The sequence below is a fragment of the Neophocaena asiaeorientalis genome, unplaced genomic scaffold, assembly GCF_003031525.2.
Source record: "Neophocaena asiaeorientalis asiaeorientalis breed wild unplaced genomic scaffold, Neophocaena_asiaeorientalis_V1.1 scaffold376, whole genome shotgun sequence".
In the NCBI taxonomy this organism is placed as follows: domain Eukaryota; kingdom Metazoa; phylum Chordata; class Mammalia; order Artiodactyla; family Phocoenidae; genus Neophocaena; species Neophocaena asiaeorientalis.
In genome coordinates, this window is record NW_020174368.1 from 1450928 (window position 1) to 1473021 (window position 22094).

Here is a 22094-nt window from a genome sequence, read left to right on the forward strand (position 1 = left end):
AAAATCCTCAATACCATGTAGCATAATGCTTAGGAATCAGTGGATACCTAATTGATTTATTCATACTGACTGGCTTAGATTGGAGGTTGAACATTTTCATGAAATACTTCTGACTATAGTTCTGTACTCTGTGATATACTAATTGGTATGTTTTTAATTTCTGTGCATGCAGTTAAATGATAAAGAAGAAGCTTTGGCTCATCAAAGAAAAGTTAGTTACATGCTTGCTCGGGCTTTGGAAGACAGAGGCACCACCTCAAAAGAGAATAAAGAAAAAGATCCTATGAAAGACAATTCTCCATTAAAAAACCCCTGGCAGAAAACTTCAGAATTCCCTGTTTTACATGATCCTGTACATTCAAGTGTTCAAATTTTTAATTCTGTGGGCTGCATTTGTTCAATTCAGCACTTTCAAACAGATCAATACTACACAAGAACTCGTAAAAGATCCTATTCTTTGCCATCAAATATCATGTACTGAAGACCAGTTGAAATTAGAACTGAGAGCTGTTTATATCGAGACTTTGAAAACGGACCATGTAAATGTTGCTACATCTTCAGAAGTTGTGTTTTCTGGGTATTCTAAATTTGGGGAAGCAGCTTAAATAAGTGTTCTCTACAAGACATTTATTAGTATTCTGTGTTGACATATTTATAAATTATATTACTATATTTTTGAAATTTTCAGTATTTGCCAACATCTTAAAAACAAATAGTGATTTTGAGAAGAAAATTAACTATTTAGATTGACTTATAGGGATCTTTGGCTCAAGCAACAAGAGTGACTGTTAATTTTTGGAATACATTTATCTGGTTTTGTGTTTTTCTGGATTTTTCATTTGCCATATAAAGTTTAAAAATAATTTCCTTCACTTCAATAAAAAAGTTATTATGGTGGGACTTTGGCAGCAGTATATTCAAAGTCATTGCTAGTTACCTATTTCATAGCTTCCTTTTTGTCAGAGTGGTGACATTCTGTAGCCAGATCTATGCAGAATTCTGGCATTTAGGCCACTCTGAATTAACTTCTTGGTTTTGATGCTGAATTTTAGGCCATTTAAAATTATTTTCTCTTTCTAGAAATATTACATAGTAATACTCTTTAATATCTTTTGGGAATATTACTATATTAATAGCATCACAATGATATCAAAGGAAGTGCATTACCTTGTCAGCAGTTATAAAACTTATCTCTAGTGAAAAGAAAAGATATTACTACTTAATTAGATAGTTAACAGTAGGGTAATAAGGTAACAATATAAACCATTTATAGTTGTGTTACAGGAACAGCACTGGTTGGCATTAATAATAATAAAAGCTGAAAAATTGGCAAATACATTTTGAAAACAGGAATAATGAGCATCTACTGTTGCCAGATATTAAAATGTATTATCCTATCAACTATATTCCAATATAAAACAAAAATTAAATTAAAAAAATGTATTGTCCTGATGGTAATACAAAGCTACATTATTTAAAACAGTGTAACAGCAGGTCAATGAGAATCAGATAAAGACCATACACAGACCTAGTATATATAATAATTTAACATAAAAGGTAGGGAAAGGAAGGATCTGGGATTATTTAATAATACCAAAGTGGGAAGTGTAAAAAAACAAATCACATTACAAAAACTAGAAAGAAGTATGTGTGTATATAAAACAAACTCAAATAAATTGATAAAATTTATATTCCAATTGATAAATGGACAAAGAATCTGAATCAGTCTCCTCAAGTAAAGGAAACAAAAGCAAAAATAAACAAATGGGACCTAATTAAACTTAAAAGCTTTTGCACAGCAAAGGAAACCAACAAAATGAAAAGACAACCTACTGAACAGGAGAAAATATTTGCAAATGATATGATAAAGGATTAATGTCCAACATACATAAACAGCTCATACAACTCAACATCAAAACAAACAACCCAATTAAAAAATGGGCATAAGTCTTGAAAAGATATTTTTCCAGAGAGGAAATGCAGATGGCCAACAGGCACACATAAAGATGCTCAACATTGCTAATCATCAGGGAAATGCCAATCAAAACCACAATGAGACATCACCTCACACCTGTCAGAATGGTTGTCATCAAAAACACAAATAAATGTTAGCGAGGATGTGGAGAAAAGGGAAACCTTATACACTGTTGGTGGGAATGTAAACTGGTGCAGCCAATGTGGAAAACAGTATGAAGGTTTCTCAGAAAACGAAAAATAGAACTACCACATTATCCAACAATTCCACTCCTGGGTATATATCCAAAAAAACCCAAAATCATTGATTCATAAAGATACATGCACCTCAATGTTCACAGCAGCGTTATTCACAATTGCCAAGGTGTGGAAGCAACCTAAGTGTCCATAAACAGATGATGGATAAAGATGATGTTGTATCTATACATAGAGTGGAATACTACTCAGTCATAAAAAAGAACGAAATTTTGCCATTCGCAGCAACATGGATGGACTTGGAGGGCATTATGCTAAGTGAAATAAATCACAGAGACAAATACTGCATGATATCACTTACATGTAGAACCTGAAAAAATACAACAAACTAGTGAATTTAACAACAAAGCAGCAGACTCACAAATACAGAGAACAAACTAGTGGTTGCAGGGGGAGGGTTCATATAGGGGTGGGGAATGGGAGTACAAACTATAGGGTGTGAGACAGGCTCAAAGATGTATCCTACAACACGGGGAATACAGCTGATATGTTGTAATAGCTGAATGAAAAATACCTTTAAAAATTGTATTAAAAAAACTGAACCAACAGTTCACAGAGGAGGGATTAGCAACACAGTAGAAATCAAAGAAAAGTAAATTAGAATGAGGTATCAAATTAGCAAAGACCCCAAAGAGTATGAATGCTAGAGATGATGAAGTGAAATAGATTCTTACATAAAGGTTAACGAATGCATTCGTTTGGGATACCGCATTCAATTTTTTTGCGTATATACTCAGAAGTGAAGGTGCTGGACCGTATGGTAATTCCATTTTAAATTTTTTGAGGAAACACCACAGTTTCCCACAGCTGCTGGCACTGTTTTTATACATTCCCACCAATAGTTTACAAGGGTCCCAATTTCTCCACATGCTCACTGACACTTGTTTTCTGGGTTTTTTTGGTAGTAGTCATCCTAATAGGTATAAGGTGATAATCTCACTGTGGTTTTGATTTGCATTTCCCTAATGATTAGTGATGTTGGGCATCTTTTCATGGGTTTTTTTGGCCATTACTATATCATCTTTGGTGAAATGTCTATTTCAAGTCCTTTGCCCATTTTTTATTTGGATTTTGTTGTTGAACTATAACAACAACATATATTCTTCACAGATTCTGGATATGAACCCCTTATCAGATACATGATTTGCAAATATTTTCTCTCATTCCGTAGGTTGCCTTCATTCTTGATTGATTACGTTCCTTTGATGCACACAAGCTTTTAATTTTGATATAGTCCAAATGGTCTATTTTTTACTTTTGTTGCCTGTGTTTTGGGGTCATATCCAGGAAGTCCCTGCCAAATCTGATGTCATGAAGCTTTCCCTCTATGATATTTTCTAAGAATTTTTATAGCTTTAGGCCTGGTGTTCAGGTCTTTGATACATTTTGAGTTAGTTTCTGTATACAGTGTAAGGTAAGGGGCTTCTTCATTTTTAAGAACTACTGAACAGTTACTGGGGGTGTAAACTGATACAACTACTTTGGAGAAATATGGCAATATCAACACGAATTGAAAATACACACTATGACCTCACGATTACAATTCTAAGTATGTACATTAGAGAAACACTTGCATGTGCATATAAACAATCCTTTTTAAATAACCTAAATGTCCATGTGACAGAATTCTCAAGATGGCCCTCTCATGATTCCTGTCCTGATTATTCAAGCACTAATCCAATAACTGCTATGAAGGGATTTTTAAGATGTGTAATTAAGCCCTTGGTGAGCTGACATCATTTATCAGGTGAGTCCTTTAAAAAAAAAAAAAAAGGCAGAATTTTCTCTCTTGGCAGCGATAGGAAGCCAGACAGATTTGACACTGTTGCCGGTTTGCAGATGGAGAGTGACATGCAACAAGGCAAGTGGACTGCCTTAAGAAGCTAAGAGAGGCCCCTGGCTGACAACTAGCAAGGATAAGGAGGCATGAGCATTAAAATGACATGAACTGTATGAACTCGGAAGCAGATTCTTCCCTAGAGCTTCAGAGAAGAGCCCAGAGTCCAACTGACACCTTGATATTGGCCTATGCAAAAAAAACACAGTTGAGCCACGAGAGGTAACTGACCTACAGGACTGGGAACTAAGTTTTAAAGTTTTGAGTAAGAATAAAAATGCCGTATGAGATGTACTGTCTACCACTCAAATTGTGAGACCCAAAACAGTACTGTATACTACTACATGCATTCTTATAAAATAGCAGTATAAAATCATGGAAGGACACACTCATTTCCTGAGAGTCATTCTCTTTTGGGGAGGGTAAAAAGGAAAAAATAAAATGGAATGATGTATTAAAGGGTTAAAGGGAGCTCAATTTTATCTGTAATGTTATTTTTTTTTCCTATTTAGTATATGAACATATGTTAAGTCAGGGTAGCAGGTATTTGGTATATTACTACTATCTTTCTATTTTAAAATAATACCCCCTTTACTACAAATCTGTAATGCTATATGGGCCAGATCATTAAAATAACTGATAGTTATTTTTATTAAGAATTCCTTAATGCATTTTCAACTCTACATTTCAGAGAATTAAACTTATCTTACTGTTGCACTCTAATCAGAAAAATCAGAATTAAGTTTGTTTTAAAATACATTTAATAAAATAACCCAGTTTTACATATTTTACATGAATAGAATATTTACAGATTTCTTTTAAAGCATTTAATTAATGTTTACTATTTTGCCTTTTTCACTATATCCTTCAGTAGTACAATATTGTCCAGTGTTCTCTGTAACTAAAAAATTAGCTTCTTGGGTAATCCTCCTGGGGGGAAAAATGAGGTTGTTTACATTTAATCTTATAGCAATTTTAACCAGCCATTGCATTCCAACTACCTCTATTTTTACTCGCTTTGATTTTCCAATAGCACTAGTTAAACATTAAGCATACAGTGTACCAGAAGGAATTTATGAAAAGAGCAGGATGCGCACGGACAGCACTTGTAACTCTGAGGTATACTCAAAAGTGCCCATGTCCTTTTAAAAAGCATGATGTAAGTATTCTCAATGGAAGTAAACATAGCTAAAACACCACACTCAACTTTATCCAATTTAAATTTATACAAGTAAACAGGTCACAGTCTACATTTCTTAGCTGCCCTTCAGTCACTAGCTATATATTAGCTATCTGGAGTTTTCTGAATTCATTTCTTGTGAAAATGAGAGTTTTACCTTGTTCCAAGGCCTCTGTTCTCTTCCGTTTTGTTGCCATGGCTGGATTGGACTGCTCCTTTAAAGCATCCACTGGACAGTTTGGTCTTGGCAGCTGACATCCAGGTGTTGGCCCTGGCCGATTACTGAAATACTTAGTTTTCAATGCCTTTAAGAAGAAAAGATACCAGAGCAAGTAAGGTTTTAAGTGAATATATGAACTGTGTTTAAGAAAAGCTAACCGCCAAAATTTTAAGGAGCATTAAAAATACTATGTGAATACCCCCCTCCCCAAGCAAACTTAATTTCAAGTATTTCGACATGCAGATTACTACAAATAAACATCTAGCAGCCTAAGACTGATTGATAATTCCATTACTATAAGAAAAAGACACTACCTTCAAATTTTTCTACAATAGCCTATACTAAGTACAAAATATCCATAGTAAGATATTGTAAAATTCATCTCCCTGCACATTATAGGCTCTGTAGTTCAAAACACAGAGAGAGACTTGTTTAAAAAGAACTTCCAAGTTTATTTGTCACATCTATACGTATTCAAATTCCAAATCACATAAATTCTTAAAAATAAAGCTTTTAAAAAGATGTGATAGGTTGGAAACAATGGATTAAAACCCAACAATCCACTACAGATTAATAGAAATTTTACTTGGAAGGACTTGCCCAAGGTTACTTCTATTTACTACCAGTCCAATGTTCTATAATATGATATTTTTACTTAGTTCCAAAATTCCAATAAAAACAGTTTTATTCTAGATGACAAAGTTGTCAAGTTCATGCTTTATCCGCATCATAGTACTGTTCAATAGCCACAAAAACTTAAGGTATTTCCTTTTGGATAATTCTTTTATGAACAAAAGGAAGTCATATAAATTTGTCAAGCATACCTCCCCCTACTTGCCAACGTAATATTATATGCAGTAATAATTTAGAGATTTCTTACTTCAGAAGAGTTGCATTTATAAAATATAACTTCCAAACCATAGCAGTTCCATAAGTAAATTAAACTAATTTTGAGCTACATAGAGATCTAAGAAGAGTATCACATTCCAACTTTTAGATATCTACAAGCCAAAACCCATTAAAAAAATTCATTCTATCAAAATACAACCCAAGTAAGTCATCACAACTAGTATTTTTCTATATATTTTGAGTTTTACTATTAATGAAAACAACTTTCTAGATAATCTGACCTGGTCTCAAGTTTCTTATGAGGGAGATAATATGCATGAGTGAAAAGGTAAAAATGAGTTACTTGTTTGAAATTAGAAGAGTAATTCCAATGGTAAAATATCTAGTATATATATATTAATGTGGCATGTACTGCTACAAAGAAAAGGCTTGTACAAGTAAATGCATTAAACAATGATTTGGTAGTCTGTAATAAACTTAAGTGAAAAAAAATCCACTTTGTATCCCTCATATATTGTACATTAATATGTTTTGTGAGATATGAAGATTTGTGACATTTCAATTGGTCTCTTCCTTTATGAAGGCAAATCATTGTACCGTGTTGCGTTTTTGCACTGCCTGTCCCTGCCCCAGTTTTGTGTGCTTGTTTTTAAAACAAAGAAAAAAAACCTTTTCAAATCTATAGGTCTTATATTTTTGTATTGGATAACATTTCTCTCTTCTTTTATAAGAGCAGGTATTCTTGGTCTTCCACATTTTTCTTGAGTTTCATTCTTATTTCTTTTAAATAACTCAGTTTCCGTGTTTTTCTGTTTAGAATACCTTTCAATCTCTTGTAAGTATACAGTTGTATCAGACTATACCATTTTCTCCCTACTATCACTTTCTGACTGTGACAATGACCAGAATGCATATTTGAACTGCATTTTATGCGGAAAAATCAAAACACTTTTGGCACTGATTTTAGCACAAAATTTTAGTTAATACGTAAGAGTTTAATTGAAATATACCAATGCCTTAACAAATACAAAAACCTTTTTTTCCTCTCTAGTGAACTATTTGAAAGCAAATTAATTATGAAATAGAAATGTATTTATATGTGTTTAAGCAAGAATAAACTCTCCTGTACTTGTGTGCATCATATACTTTAATACCAGTCTGAATAGTGCTTGTAGCTTAGGGAAAAAATAAAATTTGTTACCCCTTAAAACAAAACAGAAACACATCTTTTCGGTATTTAAAGAATGTCAGAAAATCTTAAGAAATTCTAAAGATATGCTAAAATACCTGTGTGGCTGTAATTCGAGTACACGGATTAAATAAGAATAAGCCTTGTATAAGATCTAGCAAGTCATCTCCTGCTGCAATGAAGATATGCTGTAACGGGATTCCAGGGAAACTCTTAAATGTCACGAAATCTGGAAGACTACACATGTCCTGTAAAAATATTTTTATAATTCAAACGTAAGTAAAGAATTGAAAGGCATGTAGATCTCAAATGAATAAATAGAACTGTCATACGGATGATATGATGATCTATGTAGAAAACCTCAAGAAATGTATTAAAAAACTCCTACAACTAGTGAGCAGACAAGGTTACGGGAAGGTAAACATTAAAAAATCAACAGTAGTTCTCCATACTAGCAAAGAACATGTGGACACTGAAATGAAAAACAATGCCATTTAGAATCACTCAAAAAGAATGATGGAATGCTCTGGTGAAAATCTAACAAAACATGTGTAGGACTCATATACTGAAAGCTATACAATACTGATGAAATAAATCAAAGCTCTAAATAAATGGTGAGACCCATCATGTTCGTGTATTGGAAGATTCAACACCATAAGGATGTCTATTCTCCTCAAATTGGTATACGGGTTTAATGCAATTCTTGCCAAAATTCTGGCAAAATTATTATAGATATAGACAGGTTATTCTAAAATTTATATGGAAAGGAAAAAGAACTAAAATAGCTAAAAACAACTTTGAAAAAGAATAGAAGCGGGAGGAATCAGTCTACCTGATATCAAGACTTAATATATAGCTACTTAATTAAGACTGTGGTATTGACAGAGGGAAAGGTATCATAAACAACACTGTCCCCTCCAAAGATATTTTTAATCTCATACCTCATATAAAAACTCAAAAAGGATCACAGAGTTAAATGTTAAATGTAAAACTATGAAACTTACAAGAAAAAGAAAATCATCAGGAATATCTTTTTGTTAGGACAAGAGTTCTTTGACTTGACATCAAAAGCATTATTCATAAAAAGAAAAATGATAAAAACAGACTTGATCAAAATTAAAAACTTTTACTCTGGAAAGACTGTGAAGAGGATGAAAAGACAAACTACAGTGTAAGAGAAAATTTGCAAACCACATATACAATCAAAGGACGAGTATCTCAAATATATAAAGTGCTCAATACTCAGCCAAAGTACAAACAATCCAATTAAAAAACAAGGAAAAGACAAGAAGAGACATTTCATTAAAGCTATACAAATGACAAATAAATACATGAAAAGATATTCAACACTATTCATTAGTCATTAGGGAAGAGAAAATCCCTCAGAATGCTTAAAGTAAAAAAGTGACAAAACCAAATGCTAGAGAGGATGCAGAGGAAATGGATTACTCATATATTGCTGGTGAGAATAAAAAATGGTACAGCCCCTTTGGAAAGCAGTTTGCAGTTTCTTAAGCTAAATATGCAACCCATGACTCAACAACTGCACTTCTGGTCATCTGTCCCATAGAAATAAATGCTTATGCTTACACAAAAGCCTGTATGTGAATTTTTTTGGCCGTGCAGCTTGTGGGATGTTAGCTCCCCGACCAGGGATGGAACCTGGGCCCTTGGCAGTTAGAGTGCAGAGTTCTAACCACTGGACCGCCAGGGAATTCCCTTGTACATGCATGTTTATAATAGTTTTATTTGTAATAGCCCCAAATTGGAAACAATGCAGATGTGCTTCAACGAGTGAACAGTTAAGACAAACTGTGGTACATTCATACCACTCATCAATAAAAAGGAACGAATTATTGATACAACCAACAATCTGGATAAATCACCAGAGAATTATGTTGAATGTGAAAAAAAAATCAATCCCTAAAGCTTACATATTATATGACTCCATTTATAACATTTTTGAAATGACAAAGTTATAAAAATGGAGAACATATTAGTGATTGCCAGAGGTTAAAGAAGGAGTAGGAGTGGAATGAAAGTGGGTATTACTGTAAAAGGGCTCTTTGTGGTGATGTCCTATATATTAACTGTATCAATGTCAGCATGCTGGTTGTGATTTTTATCCTAACTCTGCAAGATGTTACCACTGTGGGAAGCTGGGTAAAGGGTGCAAGGGATATCTCTGTATTTCCTTCTGCATGTAAATCAAAATAAGAATTTAAAAAAATCCACGGAGGGCTTCCCTGGTGGCGCAGTGGTTGAGAGTCCCCCTGTCAATGCAGGGGACACGGGTTCGTGCCCCGGTCCAGCTAGGCCCGTGAGCCATGGCCGCTGAGCCTGCGCGTCCGGAGCCTGTGCTCTGCAACGGGAGAGGCCACGGCAGTGAGAGGCCCGCGTACCGCAAAAAAAAAAAAAAAAAAAAAAAAAAAAAAAATCCACGGAAAACATCAATAAGCAACTACTATTTAGAAAATCATGTCAAATAGTACAGAATAAATATTATGAACATGGCTCTGGAGTCACTAAGACCCAGACTGCAGCCCTAGCTCTGACACTGGGTAGCTTCAGGCAAGTTACTTAACCTCACTAAACCTCAGTTGTCTCATCTGTAAAATGGGAATAACAGTACCTACCTTAATAGGATTGTTGGGAGAATTAAATATAATTTATGAAACCCTACCATTAATGGCATACAGTAAGTGTTCAATAAATGAAAGCTATAAGAGCGTATTTCACAATTAGAACAGACAGCCAACTTTCAATTAGAAAGTTGAGGAAGTAACAGCACAAAAGAAACTCAATTTCAGTTTCAGATAATTTCATTATAGTTTTAACCAGAAGATAAAGAGACTGATCAAAATTTCTCTTTTCTAGTATTTATTTTTTCCCCAGAAGATGAGGCTATAATAGAAAGGAAAATAAAAAGGTCTTCAATTATATATATATATATTTTTTTTGCGGTACGCGGGCCTCTCACTGTTGTGGCCTCTCTCGTTGCGGAGCACAGGCTCCGGACGCGCAGGCTCAGCGGCCATGGCTCACGGGCCCAGCCGCTCCGCGGCATGTGGGATCTTCCCGGACTGGGGCACGAACCCGTGTCCCCTGCATCGGCAGGTGGACTCTCACCACTGCGCCACCAGGGAAGTCCCTTCAATTATAATTTTACAATGAACAAATGGGACTTCCCTGGTGGCGCAGTGGTTAAGAATCCGCCTGCCAATGCAGGGGACATGGGTTCAATCCCTGGTCCAGGAAGATCTCACATACCGCGGAGCAACTAAGCCTGCGAGCCACAACTACTGAGCCCGCATGCCTAGAGCATGCCGTGCTCCACAAGAGAAGCCACCGCAGTGAGAAGCCCGCGCACCACGACGAAGAGTAGCCCCCACTCGCCACAACTAGAGAAAGCCCGCGCACAGCAATGAAGACCCAATGCAGCCATACATACATACATACATACATAAATAAGAAAGAAAGAAAAAAGAATGAACAAGTGAGAATTTCACTGAACTGTAATATATAAAATTTAGCAATTTATCTTGTTTTAAATTTTATCACAGATTTAGTATTTCTTTTTTATAGACATGTAATGGTTTAAAAATAAATAACAGGGAGTTCCCTGGTGGCCTAGTGGTTAGGATTCTGGGCTTTCACTGCTGTGGCCCAGGTTCAATCCCTGGTTGGGGAACTGAGATCCTGCAAGCCATGAAGCGTGGCCAACAACAACAAAAAAATTATAATACTAAAAAATCTTGATTGTGTTAGTGAAAATTCAATAAATACACCCAAATCCATCAAGATATTGATAAACTAACATGGAACATCCATAAAATTAAATATTATATGGCTTAAAAAGAAAAAGGTCAATAATATTAAGTAAAGAGCAAGTTAGTTGCAAAAAAAATTTGTATGGTGTGATCCCTATTTTGCTAAAGAACAAAAGAAAAAGCAACTCTATATGTGCATATGTGTTTGTGTATGCATCCTCATAGCAAGACTTTACAACAAAATAAGAGTGATTAACCCTGGAATGGGAATTACTGGGATGGGAGAGGGCTATAAGTATATAGAAGGCTGGATGGTATATCATAATTTTAACTTTTACTTTGTATAACTTTTGAAATGAGTATATATTATTAATAAATTAAGACAACTAGTACATTTCTTTAAGTAATATTCACGTTATACACTATACAGAATTCTAACTAAATTTCAAAGAACATGTATGAAGGCTTACAGGCCACTGTTCTTCAGTTGGTGTGCCCAAAGTTTCAAATATTCTTGTTAGTTGATCAAGGTCTGAATCTCCTGGCAAAAAAGGAACCTGAAAGAAAGTGAGAGGCAGCCACTTCAAGATAGTTTTTGATAGCTGTTACATAAATAATACTATAAATTTAATTTAATAAGAAACACTAAACTATAACAAAAATTTAGTCTGAGGCATACTGGATATGGCATTAGATCCTGCCATTGCTATCCAAGTAAAGAGTATCACACTGTCCATTTTATTCACGCCTCTCATCTTTAATAAACACTTACCATGTAAGAGGCACTGTGCTAAGCCCTAGGCATTTAAACAAGGGAACAAGACAGCCCCTGCTCTCCCCTGGGGTGGACATGGTGAACAACGATGATACCAGTAAAGCAGTATTTACAAGATGATGTGTTCAGTGAGAGCACAGGATAGGATCCAAGCCTATACGGGAACAGCACCTAACCCACTCTGGACAGGTGAGGGAACGCTTCCTACAGGAAGTGGCCATGAAAGTTGACAGATGAAGATGAGAGTTGCCGAAAGAAAAGTCTAAGATGGAAGAAGAAAACTATCCTAGCAAAAGGGCAGGTACAAAGGCTGGGAGGCAAGAGAACACATCTCTATTCCAATATTATTTAAACAATCTCTTGGCAAATTCTTTCTTTGAAGAGGTATACTGGCCAACTTTAAGAGGATAAATAATTATAAGTTACATATATACAGCGGAATATTACTCAGCCATAAAAAGAAACGAAATTGAGCTGTTTGTAATGAGGTGGATAGACCCAGAGTCTGTCATACAGAGTGAAGTCAGAAAGAGAAAGACAAATACCGTATGCTAACACATATATATGGAATTTAAGAAAAAAAATGTCATGAAGAACCTAGGGGTAAGACAGGAATAAAGACACAGACCTACTAGAGAATGGACTTGAGGATATGGGGAGGGGGAAGGGGAAGCTGTGACAAAGCGAGAGAGAGGCATGGACATATATACACTACCAAATGTAAGGTAGATAGCTAGTGGGAAGCAGCCGCATGGCACAGGGTGATCAGCTTGGTGCTTTCAGTGCCTGGAGGGGTGGGATAGGGAGGGTGGGAGGGAGGGAGACGCAAGAGGGAAGAGATATGGGAACATATGTATATGTATAACTGATTCACTTTGTTATAAAGCAGAAACTAACACAGCATTGTAAAGCAATTATACTCTAATAAAGATGTAAAAAAAATAATAATTATAAGTTAAACGTCAGTAAGCTGATAAGAAATGATCAAAATCTTTGCTACACAAAGACATTATTTTCCAATTCATTTCTCAGACATGTAAGTATACAGGAAAGAAAAAAAAAGGAGTTTTCTCTACTCTGTGAGTTAAGAGGTTTTTGGCACTGTTAAAGGCAATGAAAAAGTTTATAGAATCACTGGGAGGACATGAAATTAAGTACCAAGTCTCCAACATTTTTATTACTGTGGACCTCTACCAGCAACAAAACATAACAAAAACACCTCTGCCAGTTATCAGTATACTCCAAATTCATCCTTTTTGACTCTCCATAAAAATGGATCTGGGCCCTTTAAATATTTTTCCTTTGCCAAGTGAAGCTTTGTCAGTAGAGAATGCTGGAGAAGAGAATGCTTTCTTCATCACAGGAAGAAAAGTTTTGCTTCCTGGTTCCAGTCGGCTTGCCTGGCAGGCTCCTGCACCACTCTCAGCTTCTAGAATCGGTACCAGGTTCCTGCAGTGTGACCAGTTTCTCCAGTGTTCAGTTCCAACAGTGCACGGAGGCCAGCAGCTTCCCTCTAGAATGCCCTGCAGATGGTTTTGTAGCAGTGCCTCTAGAGAAATGCTTTCCTCAGCACCTGAAATACCCTGAACAGCTTTCCTCAGCATCCAAGAGGACAGATTTCCAGCAAGTTCAGCACAGCTCTACAGCAGCTTCTCGGCCAACCAGTGAGCCACACTGTGCCCTCTTCAAGAGGTCTAGATCCCAGCCCTGGGTGTCCTCTCATTGGGTGCTCTGTCCTTAGTCCTAGGGTTACCCCTAGGTATAAGGGTGACTGACTGCTCTTTATATCTGCTATTCCTATATTCTTTAGAGTTCTCTTTACTTTTTGTTAGTCAATCCCTCATTACTACAACCTCTTGTCATAGTTAATAATTCTTTATATTAAACTTCCCTTTTCAAATTCATGTGTGGTTTCTATATTCTGATTGGACCCAGACTTAACATAAACCCTATTTAAAATATGTATTTATAATAGCGTGCTATCATGTATATTAAATGTGAATAAAATAGAAACTAGAAGGGATATTAAATAACATTTCATAAATCTTTTTTTTTTAAATATTTATTTATTTTTGGCTGTCGGGTCTTAGTTGTGGCACATGGGCTCTGTAGTTGCGGCATGCAGGCTTAGTTGCCCCGCAGCATGTGGGATCTTAGTTCCTCTGACCAGGGATTGAACCCACGTCCCCTGCACTGGAAAGCAGATTCTTAACCACTGGACCACCAGGGAAGTCCCCATAAATCTTTTTAGACATGCTCACATTTTCTTCTTATACCTTCTTCTTATACCTTCTTATACCTTCTTATACCTCTGCTACTTTGCAAACCACCAACGTAAATTGTATTATGAGATCTGAAGACAGGGACACTCATCATCATAGCCTTAGTTTTGTGAGCAAGCTTGCAATTTAACCAGATTTTAAGGATGGCTGTTTTTGTCTGATGTAAGAAATTTAAATTAGAATGAGCTGCCTAATGCGTGGACTTTGGATCCCTCACAATGTGTTCTGTTGTCTTCAATGTTGCTTTTGAGAAGTCTGATGCCATCTTTTCCCTAATCCTCTATTTTGGTTTCCGTGTAAGCTTTTCATGTTTTTTCTCTCTGTGGAAATAAAGGCTTTTTCTTAAGAATCCCCTGGTATTCTGAAATTTCACCATGTGTCTGGGCATGGATCTTCTTTCATTCATTGTGCAGAATCTTTATGGCACTTCCAACCTATTCACATCCATCAATGCTGGGCTATTTTCTTATGAATTTCCTACCCTCGATTTTCTTTCTTCTCCTTTGCTATATTCTAAGATCACTCCTGGATCAATCTTCTAATTTTCTTATTTTTCCCTACTATAGTCCATCTCTTTTATCTTTTGGTTCTATTTAATGAAAGAGTTCTTTAGCTTACTTTTCTACTATTTTTGTTTGCTTTTAGTTATCCTTTTTGAAAAATTTCAAGTATACTTTATTCTTTGATTGTTCCTTTAGTAAAAGAGCACCATGTTCTTGTTTTATGTGTGCAGTATATTCTCTCAGTTCTCTGAAGATTTGGTGCAGGTGGGGAGGCGAGGATGAATTTTCTTCTGCTACCTGATAGTTTCTATTTTTTCCAAGTTTCTTTTTTAGTTTGTTTCAGTCTGTCATTCATGTTGGAGGCTTTCATCAAATACCTGATGATCCTTGCCAATTATCTGGTTATCCTTACATGTTGGAAGCAGTCATTAAATACCTGAAAATCCTTGATAACTATCTGGTGATCACTGGCTAACCATTCATATTTAAAGGTAAGGTACTAAAAAAGCTGATTCAAAGCATTCTATCTATGAAAAGAGCTTGTTAATTCATGGCCTTTATCTAGAAAGATTGGACAGGTAGCTTAATGCCAGTTACCTACGGGTCTATTCTCTGGGACCGTTCAGTTCTTCCAGTGAAGGATCCTCTAATCTTTTACCCGAGTTAAAATGAGTTTTACACTGGCTGCCAGGGTTCTGGGAGCTGAACAGGGAAATAAGTTGGAGGTTTTACTGTTTAGTGTGCAGACTTTCATGTAATCTGTGTGTTTTCACCCTGGCATCTCACCCCCATCCTTCACTGTGTCTAAGGATGCCCATGTCTAGAGATTCCTGCTTCAGTTTCTTTGGAGAATAAACCTTTCCCTGGTGGAGGAATAAGTCAGGGGGAAGTATAGCTGGGGGAAGGAAAGTAACCTGGTCGTGTCGGGGACCTTGTTATTAAGTGCTCAATATACAGGTTTTTCAACCAACCCTTCTGTTTTTAGTCCTGCACCTCATTATTGCCATCAATGATCACTCTCATTGCTAAGCAACTCCAGGATTCTGTGTGCCAAACAAAATTTGCGTTCAGTTGGTATCCGTTTCTGAAGACTTTTAGCCTTCTTCATTTCTGGCTTCATATCCTCTGGCATAGGGTTATAGGCACCTCCTAATTTCAAACATTTATGTTTGTTTCTTTTTAGAGATAATTTCTGAGGGGGGGAGATTTTTGCCTTGCCATCTTAAAAATCCTCAAGATATAATTATCACTTTATTTTAAAATGTCTTCATTGTATTAAGCATCAATGCAACATTGACTAAAAAAATCCACTGTCTGGGACTTCCCTGGTGGTCCAGTGGTAAAGAATCTGCCTTACAATGCAGCGGACGCTGGTTCGATGCCTGGTCAGGGAACTAAGATCCCACATGCTGCAGGGTAACTAAGCCCACGTGCCGCAACTACTGAGCTTGCATGCCTCAAGTAGAGAGCCCGCATGCAGCAAACTACAGAGTCCATGCACTCTGGAACCCACGTGCCACAACGACAGAGCCCACACACCCTGAAGCCTGTGCACTACGACTAGAGAAGAGAAAACCCTCATGCCACAACTAGAGAGAAGCCTGCATGCCACAATGAGAGATCCCACACGCCTCAACGAAGAGCCTGCATGCCACAACTAAGACCCAACACAGCCAAAAATAAATAAAATAAATAAATAATAAATAAATCTTTTTTTTTAATGATTTGGCCTCCCAAGTCCTAGTCAGTATTTTTATATTTGTTTGTTTGTTTGTTTGTTTATTTATTTTTGACTGCATTGGGTCTTCGTTGCTGCACACAGGCTTTCTCTAGTTGCAGTGAGCAGGGGCCACTCTTCTTTGCGGTGCGCGGGCCGCTCATTGCGGCAGCTTCTCTTGTGGAGCATGGGCTCTAGGCACGCGGGCTCAGTAGTTGTGGTTCGCAGGCTCTAGAGCGCAGGCTCGGTAGTTGTGGTGCACTGGCTTATCTGCTCTGCAGCACGTAGGATCTTCCCAGACCAGGGCTCGAACCCATGTCCCCTGCATTGGCAGGCAGATTCTCAACCACTGTGCCACCAAGGAAGCCCTTTATTGTTCTTTTATCCTGTTCTATAACAGCTTCTTAGAGGACACCAGAATTTAACCAATATAATTGTGACTAAGCATATGAATGAAAACTTTTCAGTTTTAGGAAAAAGAGTCCAATTAATCCTAAGAGGAAGAGAAGTACTGAGTTCAACAGTACAGGAACCCAAGAGGGACTTCCCTCTGGTTCTTTTCAGTATGACTCTACTCATGACTTCTCTTTTAAAATTGTGTTGAGATTCATCTTTTTAAGAACAATGACATTGTAGAAATTTATTTTTTCTTTCTCAGGTCTTTACAGAGAGGCAGGGATCACAAACCAAATATCAGAAAATCAGCAAGTTTTTTTATGCAATAGGCATGAACAATAACATTCTTGAACATCTGATATCCTATAGCCTCTAACATCCATGTGCATCCAGAAGCCTATGCAAAAACTGATGGAAGCTCTGTTCTGAGCTGATACAGCCAAACTGAAGTATTGGAATGTCAGAGGGCTGAAGATCAACCACAGGCCAAGCCATTAGCTCTGGATCCTCACCATCTGGATGAAGTAAGAGTATGGCAGGCAGCTGCTGGTTGATCAAATTTTTGTATCACCACATCATCTCTAGGGAATGCTCTAATGCAGGCCAGTAGGATGCCCAGTGACCTTCCTATAAAGCATAAAATGTCTCCCCCAAACTACTACTTATTTACAAACTAAAATGGTTATCTTTGAAACTATCTAGACCAGATAGTGGCATTTGCTCAGTAGGTAATATCCAAGTTTAGATTTTCTATTAATCACTATGTCTCATAACATGATTAAGAAAAAAGAACATAAACAGATCATAAATTAAAAAGTAGATTTGTGTTATTTAGTGACATAATACTCCACTAGTATAAATATTTCTCAATTCCTTTTCAGAGGTCAGAATGCAGACCAATTTGCTTCTAAAATGTTTTAAACTATATAGACAACTTTGGTTGGATATAGGATTACTTATTATTGCTCCTGTTTTCTAGTTATTAAACCTTCTATAAAATTTATATAGAAAAAAAACACTTTAAAGAAGTTAAACGCTTATATTAGCAAATCTTCTGAATAACCCTGGCTTTCAACTATTATCTATTTGGACTGCAGAATCTCACCACAGATTAAGAACTGTGTGGACAGCATTTCCAAGGATATTTTCAAATGAGTACAGAGACAGTTTAAAATAGGAAACATTTTTAATTGTGCTGGAAAAATATATGGCAAAATTTTTGGTACAGTTCTTCACCAAATAGGGCTGCCTGTCAACTCCTTCATAACCTTAATAATAATTCCAGCAACGACGCCAACGGTTAGCAAGACTCCAACTATGACTTCAACCAGGTCCACAATTTCTAACCCATTTATTCTCAACTGCTATCTCTCTCTCCTTACTTTCTAAATGGAATGATCAGTCATAACACTAGGGGCTATGGAATTCCGTTTCTGTCTTGGTCATGAATGAACTGGGCTTTTGAGAGTTAACAGATTCTCAAATGTACCCTTCCAGTAAACTCTGTTTTTGTGAGTAGCATAGTTGTCACACCAGGTGATTCAGAGGACCCATTACTACAGGGATTACTTATGTCATCTTCAAGCCTAAATGTGAGGGTTTCTTCTACAAGCATTCAGAAGGGTGAGCATCTCAAAATGATGCATAGAACTCACACTAAACTAAGAAGGTATCTACTCTCTGGCGTACAGAAGCTATGTTCTGTATTCAAGGAAATAAATAGCTGTATTTTTGTGTTTTGGGTTCACATTTCATTAAATACACATGGCTTGAGGAGAGGGGGAGTAGAGGCTGGAATCTGGAATGTAAGAAGGAAAAACACTCAGCCTCAGTGTGATTTCCCAATACTCCTCTGCCTTCATCATTGAGAAGGGCTAAACTAAACTTCATAGCTGAAGAAAACTTACCAAGTTGGCATCTTTCTCTACAGTGAGGGAAGGGAGAGGATGTCTCATTGTAAGATGGTCTCAGTTTGAGAAATGCTATAGGACCACCATGTCTGCTCTGCTTGAACAGAACTAAAACGCTCCTCTCACACAATATTTAAAGTTATGCAGAGCTGCATCTGCAGTGGTTGGTATTATGTATCTCTTAAAGTGTACTTTTAAACAGTCCAAACAAAAAAGTACCAGAAGTACGTAAGTTTATCCTAACACTTTTAGTTACTGTAGAGACAGTACCATATTACAGCCCAATGAGATTTATTATAGTTACATTTCAGAACACAGAATGATCTATAATAAAACCTTTATTGTCCTAAGTGGGAGATCTCATCTCGCATTAGCATTAATAAAAAGGTTGTACTTGGCAGAGGTGTTTTTTTTTTTATTAACCTGTTTGTTGGCTTTTTGTTTCAAGGATGGTACTCCTCTCTGGGAATTACTTCTGGGAAGATAATTATTACACAAATTATAAAAACAAATTCCTATAACAATACTGAAGTGTGTACATCAATTCCAGACTTACCCTTAGGAGCAACTCTGCTAATATACAGCCAACAGCCCACATGTCCACACCTACACCATACATTCTAGCTCCAAATAGTAGCTCAGGGGCCCGATACCACCTGAAGAACAAAAAGAAATACTGTCATTTTAGGATGGAATTAAAGTATTTCTTAGAGAAAATTCCTCAGCAAAACATCATCTACTGATGAAATGCACTTTTATGGATATATTAACTCAAGAAAAATTGGCTATAAAACCAACAAGTTCCATATTACTGCCAGGAAATTACATACACCCTTAGTCCATTCACTCTCCCACTTTGAGATGAGTAACACTTTCTTTCTCCAGGAACCCTCAACACCATCCTTCCTCTCAGCTGATGACCTTATTTCCTACTTCACTGAAATAATGCAAGTAATGAAAAAAAATTTCTACAGACTCACCTTCAGTCATTTGTATTCTCACAATCCGCCTTCCCATCCATAACTACAGACGAACTATCCATGATTGTTTTTAAAGTCAATCCCTCAATTTGGGCACTGACACCCCACTCTCCTGCCTATTTTCAAGGATATTGCTCCTCCAATTCTCTCCTCTTTCTCCTACATCAACTTTTTGTTCTTACTAGATTTTTAACATCAATGTCAAACATACCATTATTTTTTCTAGCCTTAAAAAATAAACTAAAATATAAAGAAACAAAAACTTCTTTGGACCCCACTTCCCCTAACAGTTACCCCTCATTCTCTGGTTGTCTGTTCTTACTGTCTCCATTTCCTCTTCTGTCATCCTCTTAAACCCGTTTCAGTCAGGCTTTCATCCCACCACTCCACCAAAATTGCTCTTGTTGAGGTTATCTAAATTGTTAATTCTCAGTCCTCACGTTAATTTGACCTATTAGTAGCATTTGATTTGCAAGAAGAGAAAGTATGAGAAACGAGTAGATGAAAACCAGTGGCACACAATACTCATGTATGTGGGTCCCTGTTTTCCTGAGTCCCCAGTATTCCTGAATGATGGGCTTAATCTTTCCAGAAATTACATGAACAACTACTTATATCCTTTACTTTTTACTCAGGGCTCAGGTGACTGACACTCAGTGAGATCTGGAGGAAGGTGACAAAGTAATTTAAAAGGATAGAGAATCTGATGACTTCTCAGATCCTTACAAGAGTCAGAGAAATTAACAAATGTCATCCTGACAAGATAAAATCTACCATCCCTATCTATTTAATGTGATTTTTAGTTTTTATACATAAAAAGTATGAACAGAAAATGGAAGCAACTAATAATATGCAAAACCCAAATATAAATGCACTGCTTTGTTTAGAGAATTTTCATTCACACTGAATGATATAAAATGTGGAACCAAGACTGACCAATAAAATAAACACAGGCCCCCCAAATCACATGCTTATGTACAAGAATAGGCACTACAGTTCCAACCTACCTAACTAAACTGTATAAGAAGTATAAATTAGTCCCCAAAATAACTTGGTAAATCTCTGAGGACTGAGTTAAATTCAACTCCGTTTGAAAGAAGGGCTGTATATTTTTTTCACTGTGGTAAGTTATACACGATGTAAAAAAGGGCTATATTTTTAATAAAATACCAATAGCAATCCCTGAACTCTGCCAAAATTTCAGAGAAGACAAATGATGCTCATTGTGTAATCACAATCATTTGTGTATATTCTACACAATATAAGGTTTCAGTTAGTTAAGGAATCCTTACCTGGTTACAACCTGATGTGTATAAGCTCTATTGGGGCTCCCAAATGATTTGGCCAGGCCAAAATCTGCCAGTTTTAGAACTCCATTTTCATCTAGCAACAAGTTGTTTGGTTTTAGGTCCTATATAATAGAGGTTTTAAACAAACAAGTAAGCAGGGTGGAGAAGAATATCACAATGATACATTTAGTTGGCTTAAATTTAAACTTAGCAGAAATGGGGTAACACCCCAAATCTAAACAACCACCAATATTATTTTTATTGACATAAAATCCTACAAAGCAAAATAAGATTGGCCATATTACTTAGTGAGACATTGGGTCAAGGTACTTAATTTCACGAACTTCAATTTACCTACTTCACAGGTTTGCTGTGAGGATTAAATTTAATATTTCCTGTAAAAGCCCTAGTGTAGTGACTAGCTTATAGTAAGCACTCAATAAATAGCTGCTGCTATTTAATTTAGTAACAATATATATGGGGAATTCCCTAGCGGTTCAGAGGTTAGGGACTCTGCACTCTCACTGCTGAGGGCCCGAGTTCAATCCCTGGTCGGGGAACTAAGATCCCACAAGCCACGAGGCCAAAAACAAAACAAAACCAAACAAACAAAAAAACCCCCACTATATATGAACTTCAGTAAATAAAAATATTAGGCACTTATAAGGATGAGGAATACAGTCTTCACAATCTATGCTAAAAATATATTAGCAATAACCTAAAAGGGATTCCAAGTGTAAGTATGAGAATTACTAACTATAACTTACTTATTTTTAGCTATTTCATCTAAATAGGGTGCCTAAGAACATCTACCTATCTAAATTATCAGCCTTGTTCTAGTAGCTGAACGCTCCTAACAATGACTCAGCCATTTCAGAAATTTTATTTCATTATTTCCTAGAATTTTAGAGCTACTAGAAATATTTTTCCAAAGGTATTTTTGCATTGCATAATTTAATCCAGACTCC

At 36.4% G+C, this 22094-nt stretch overlaps 2 protein-coding genes across 7 annotated transcripts in view; one reads left to right on the top strand and one right to left on the bottom strand.

Annotated features, from left to right (window-relative positions):
* Positions 1-1721, top strand: part of CCDC125 (coiled-coil domain containing 125) — a 31255-nt gene extending 29534 nt beyond the window's left edge. For all 4 annotated transcript variants that reach the window (XM_024756172.1, XM_024756169.1, XM_024756171.1 and 1 more), the window contains one exon: positions 173-1721. In XM_024756172.1, coding sequence (XP_024611940.1) covers positions 173-481 — 309 coding nt within the window. In that variant the 3' untranslated portion in view covers positions 482-1721. The remainder of the gene's footprint in view (positions 1-172) is intronic.
* An 805-nt stretch (positions 1722-2526) lies between these two features.
* CDK7 (cyclin dependent kinase 7) overlaps positions 2527-22094 on the bottom strand; it is a 30120-nt gene continuing 10552 nt past the window's right edge. For 2 of the 3 annotated variants that reach the window (XM_024756212.1, XM_024756213.1), the window contains 6 exons: positions 21130-21248; positions 19414-19513; positions 11745-11831; positions 7603-7752; positions 5404-5551; positions 2527-4996 (listed from right to left, as the gene is read on the bottom strand). In XM_024756212.1, coding sequence (XP_024611980.1) covers positions 4968-4996; positions 5404-5551; positions 7603-7752; positions 11745-11831; positions 19414-19513; positions 21130-21248 — 633 coding nt within the window. In that variant the 3' untranslated portion in view covers positions 2527-4967. The remainder of the gene's footprint in view (positions 4997-5403; positions 5552-7602; positions 7753-11744; positions 11832-19413; positions 19514-21129; positions 21249-22094) is intronic. The other variant, XM_024756211.1, reaches the window with a different exon arrangement.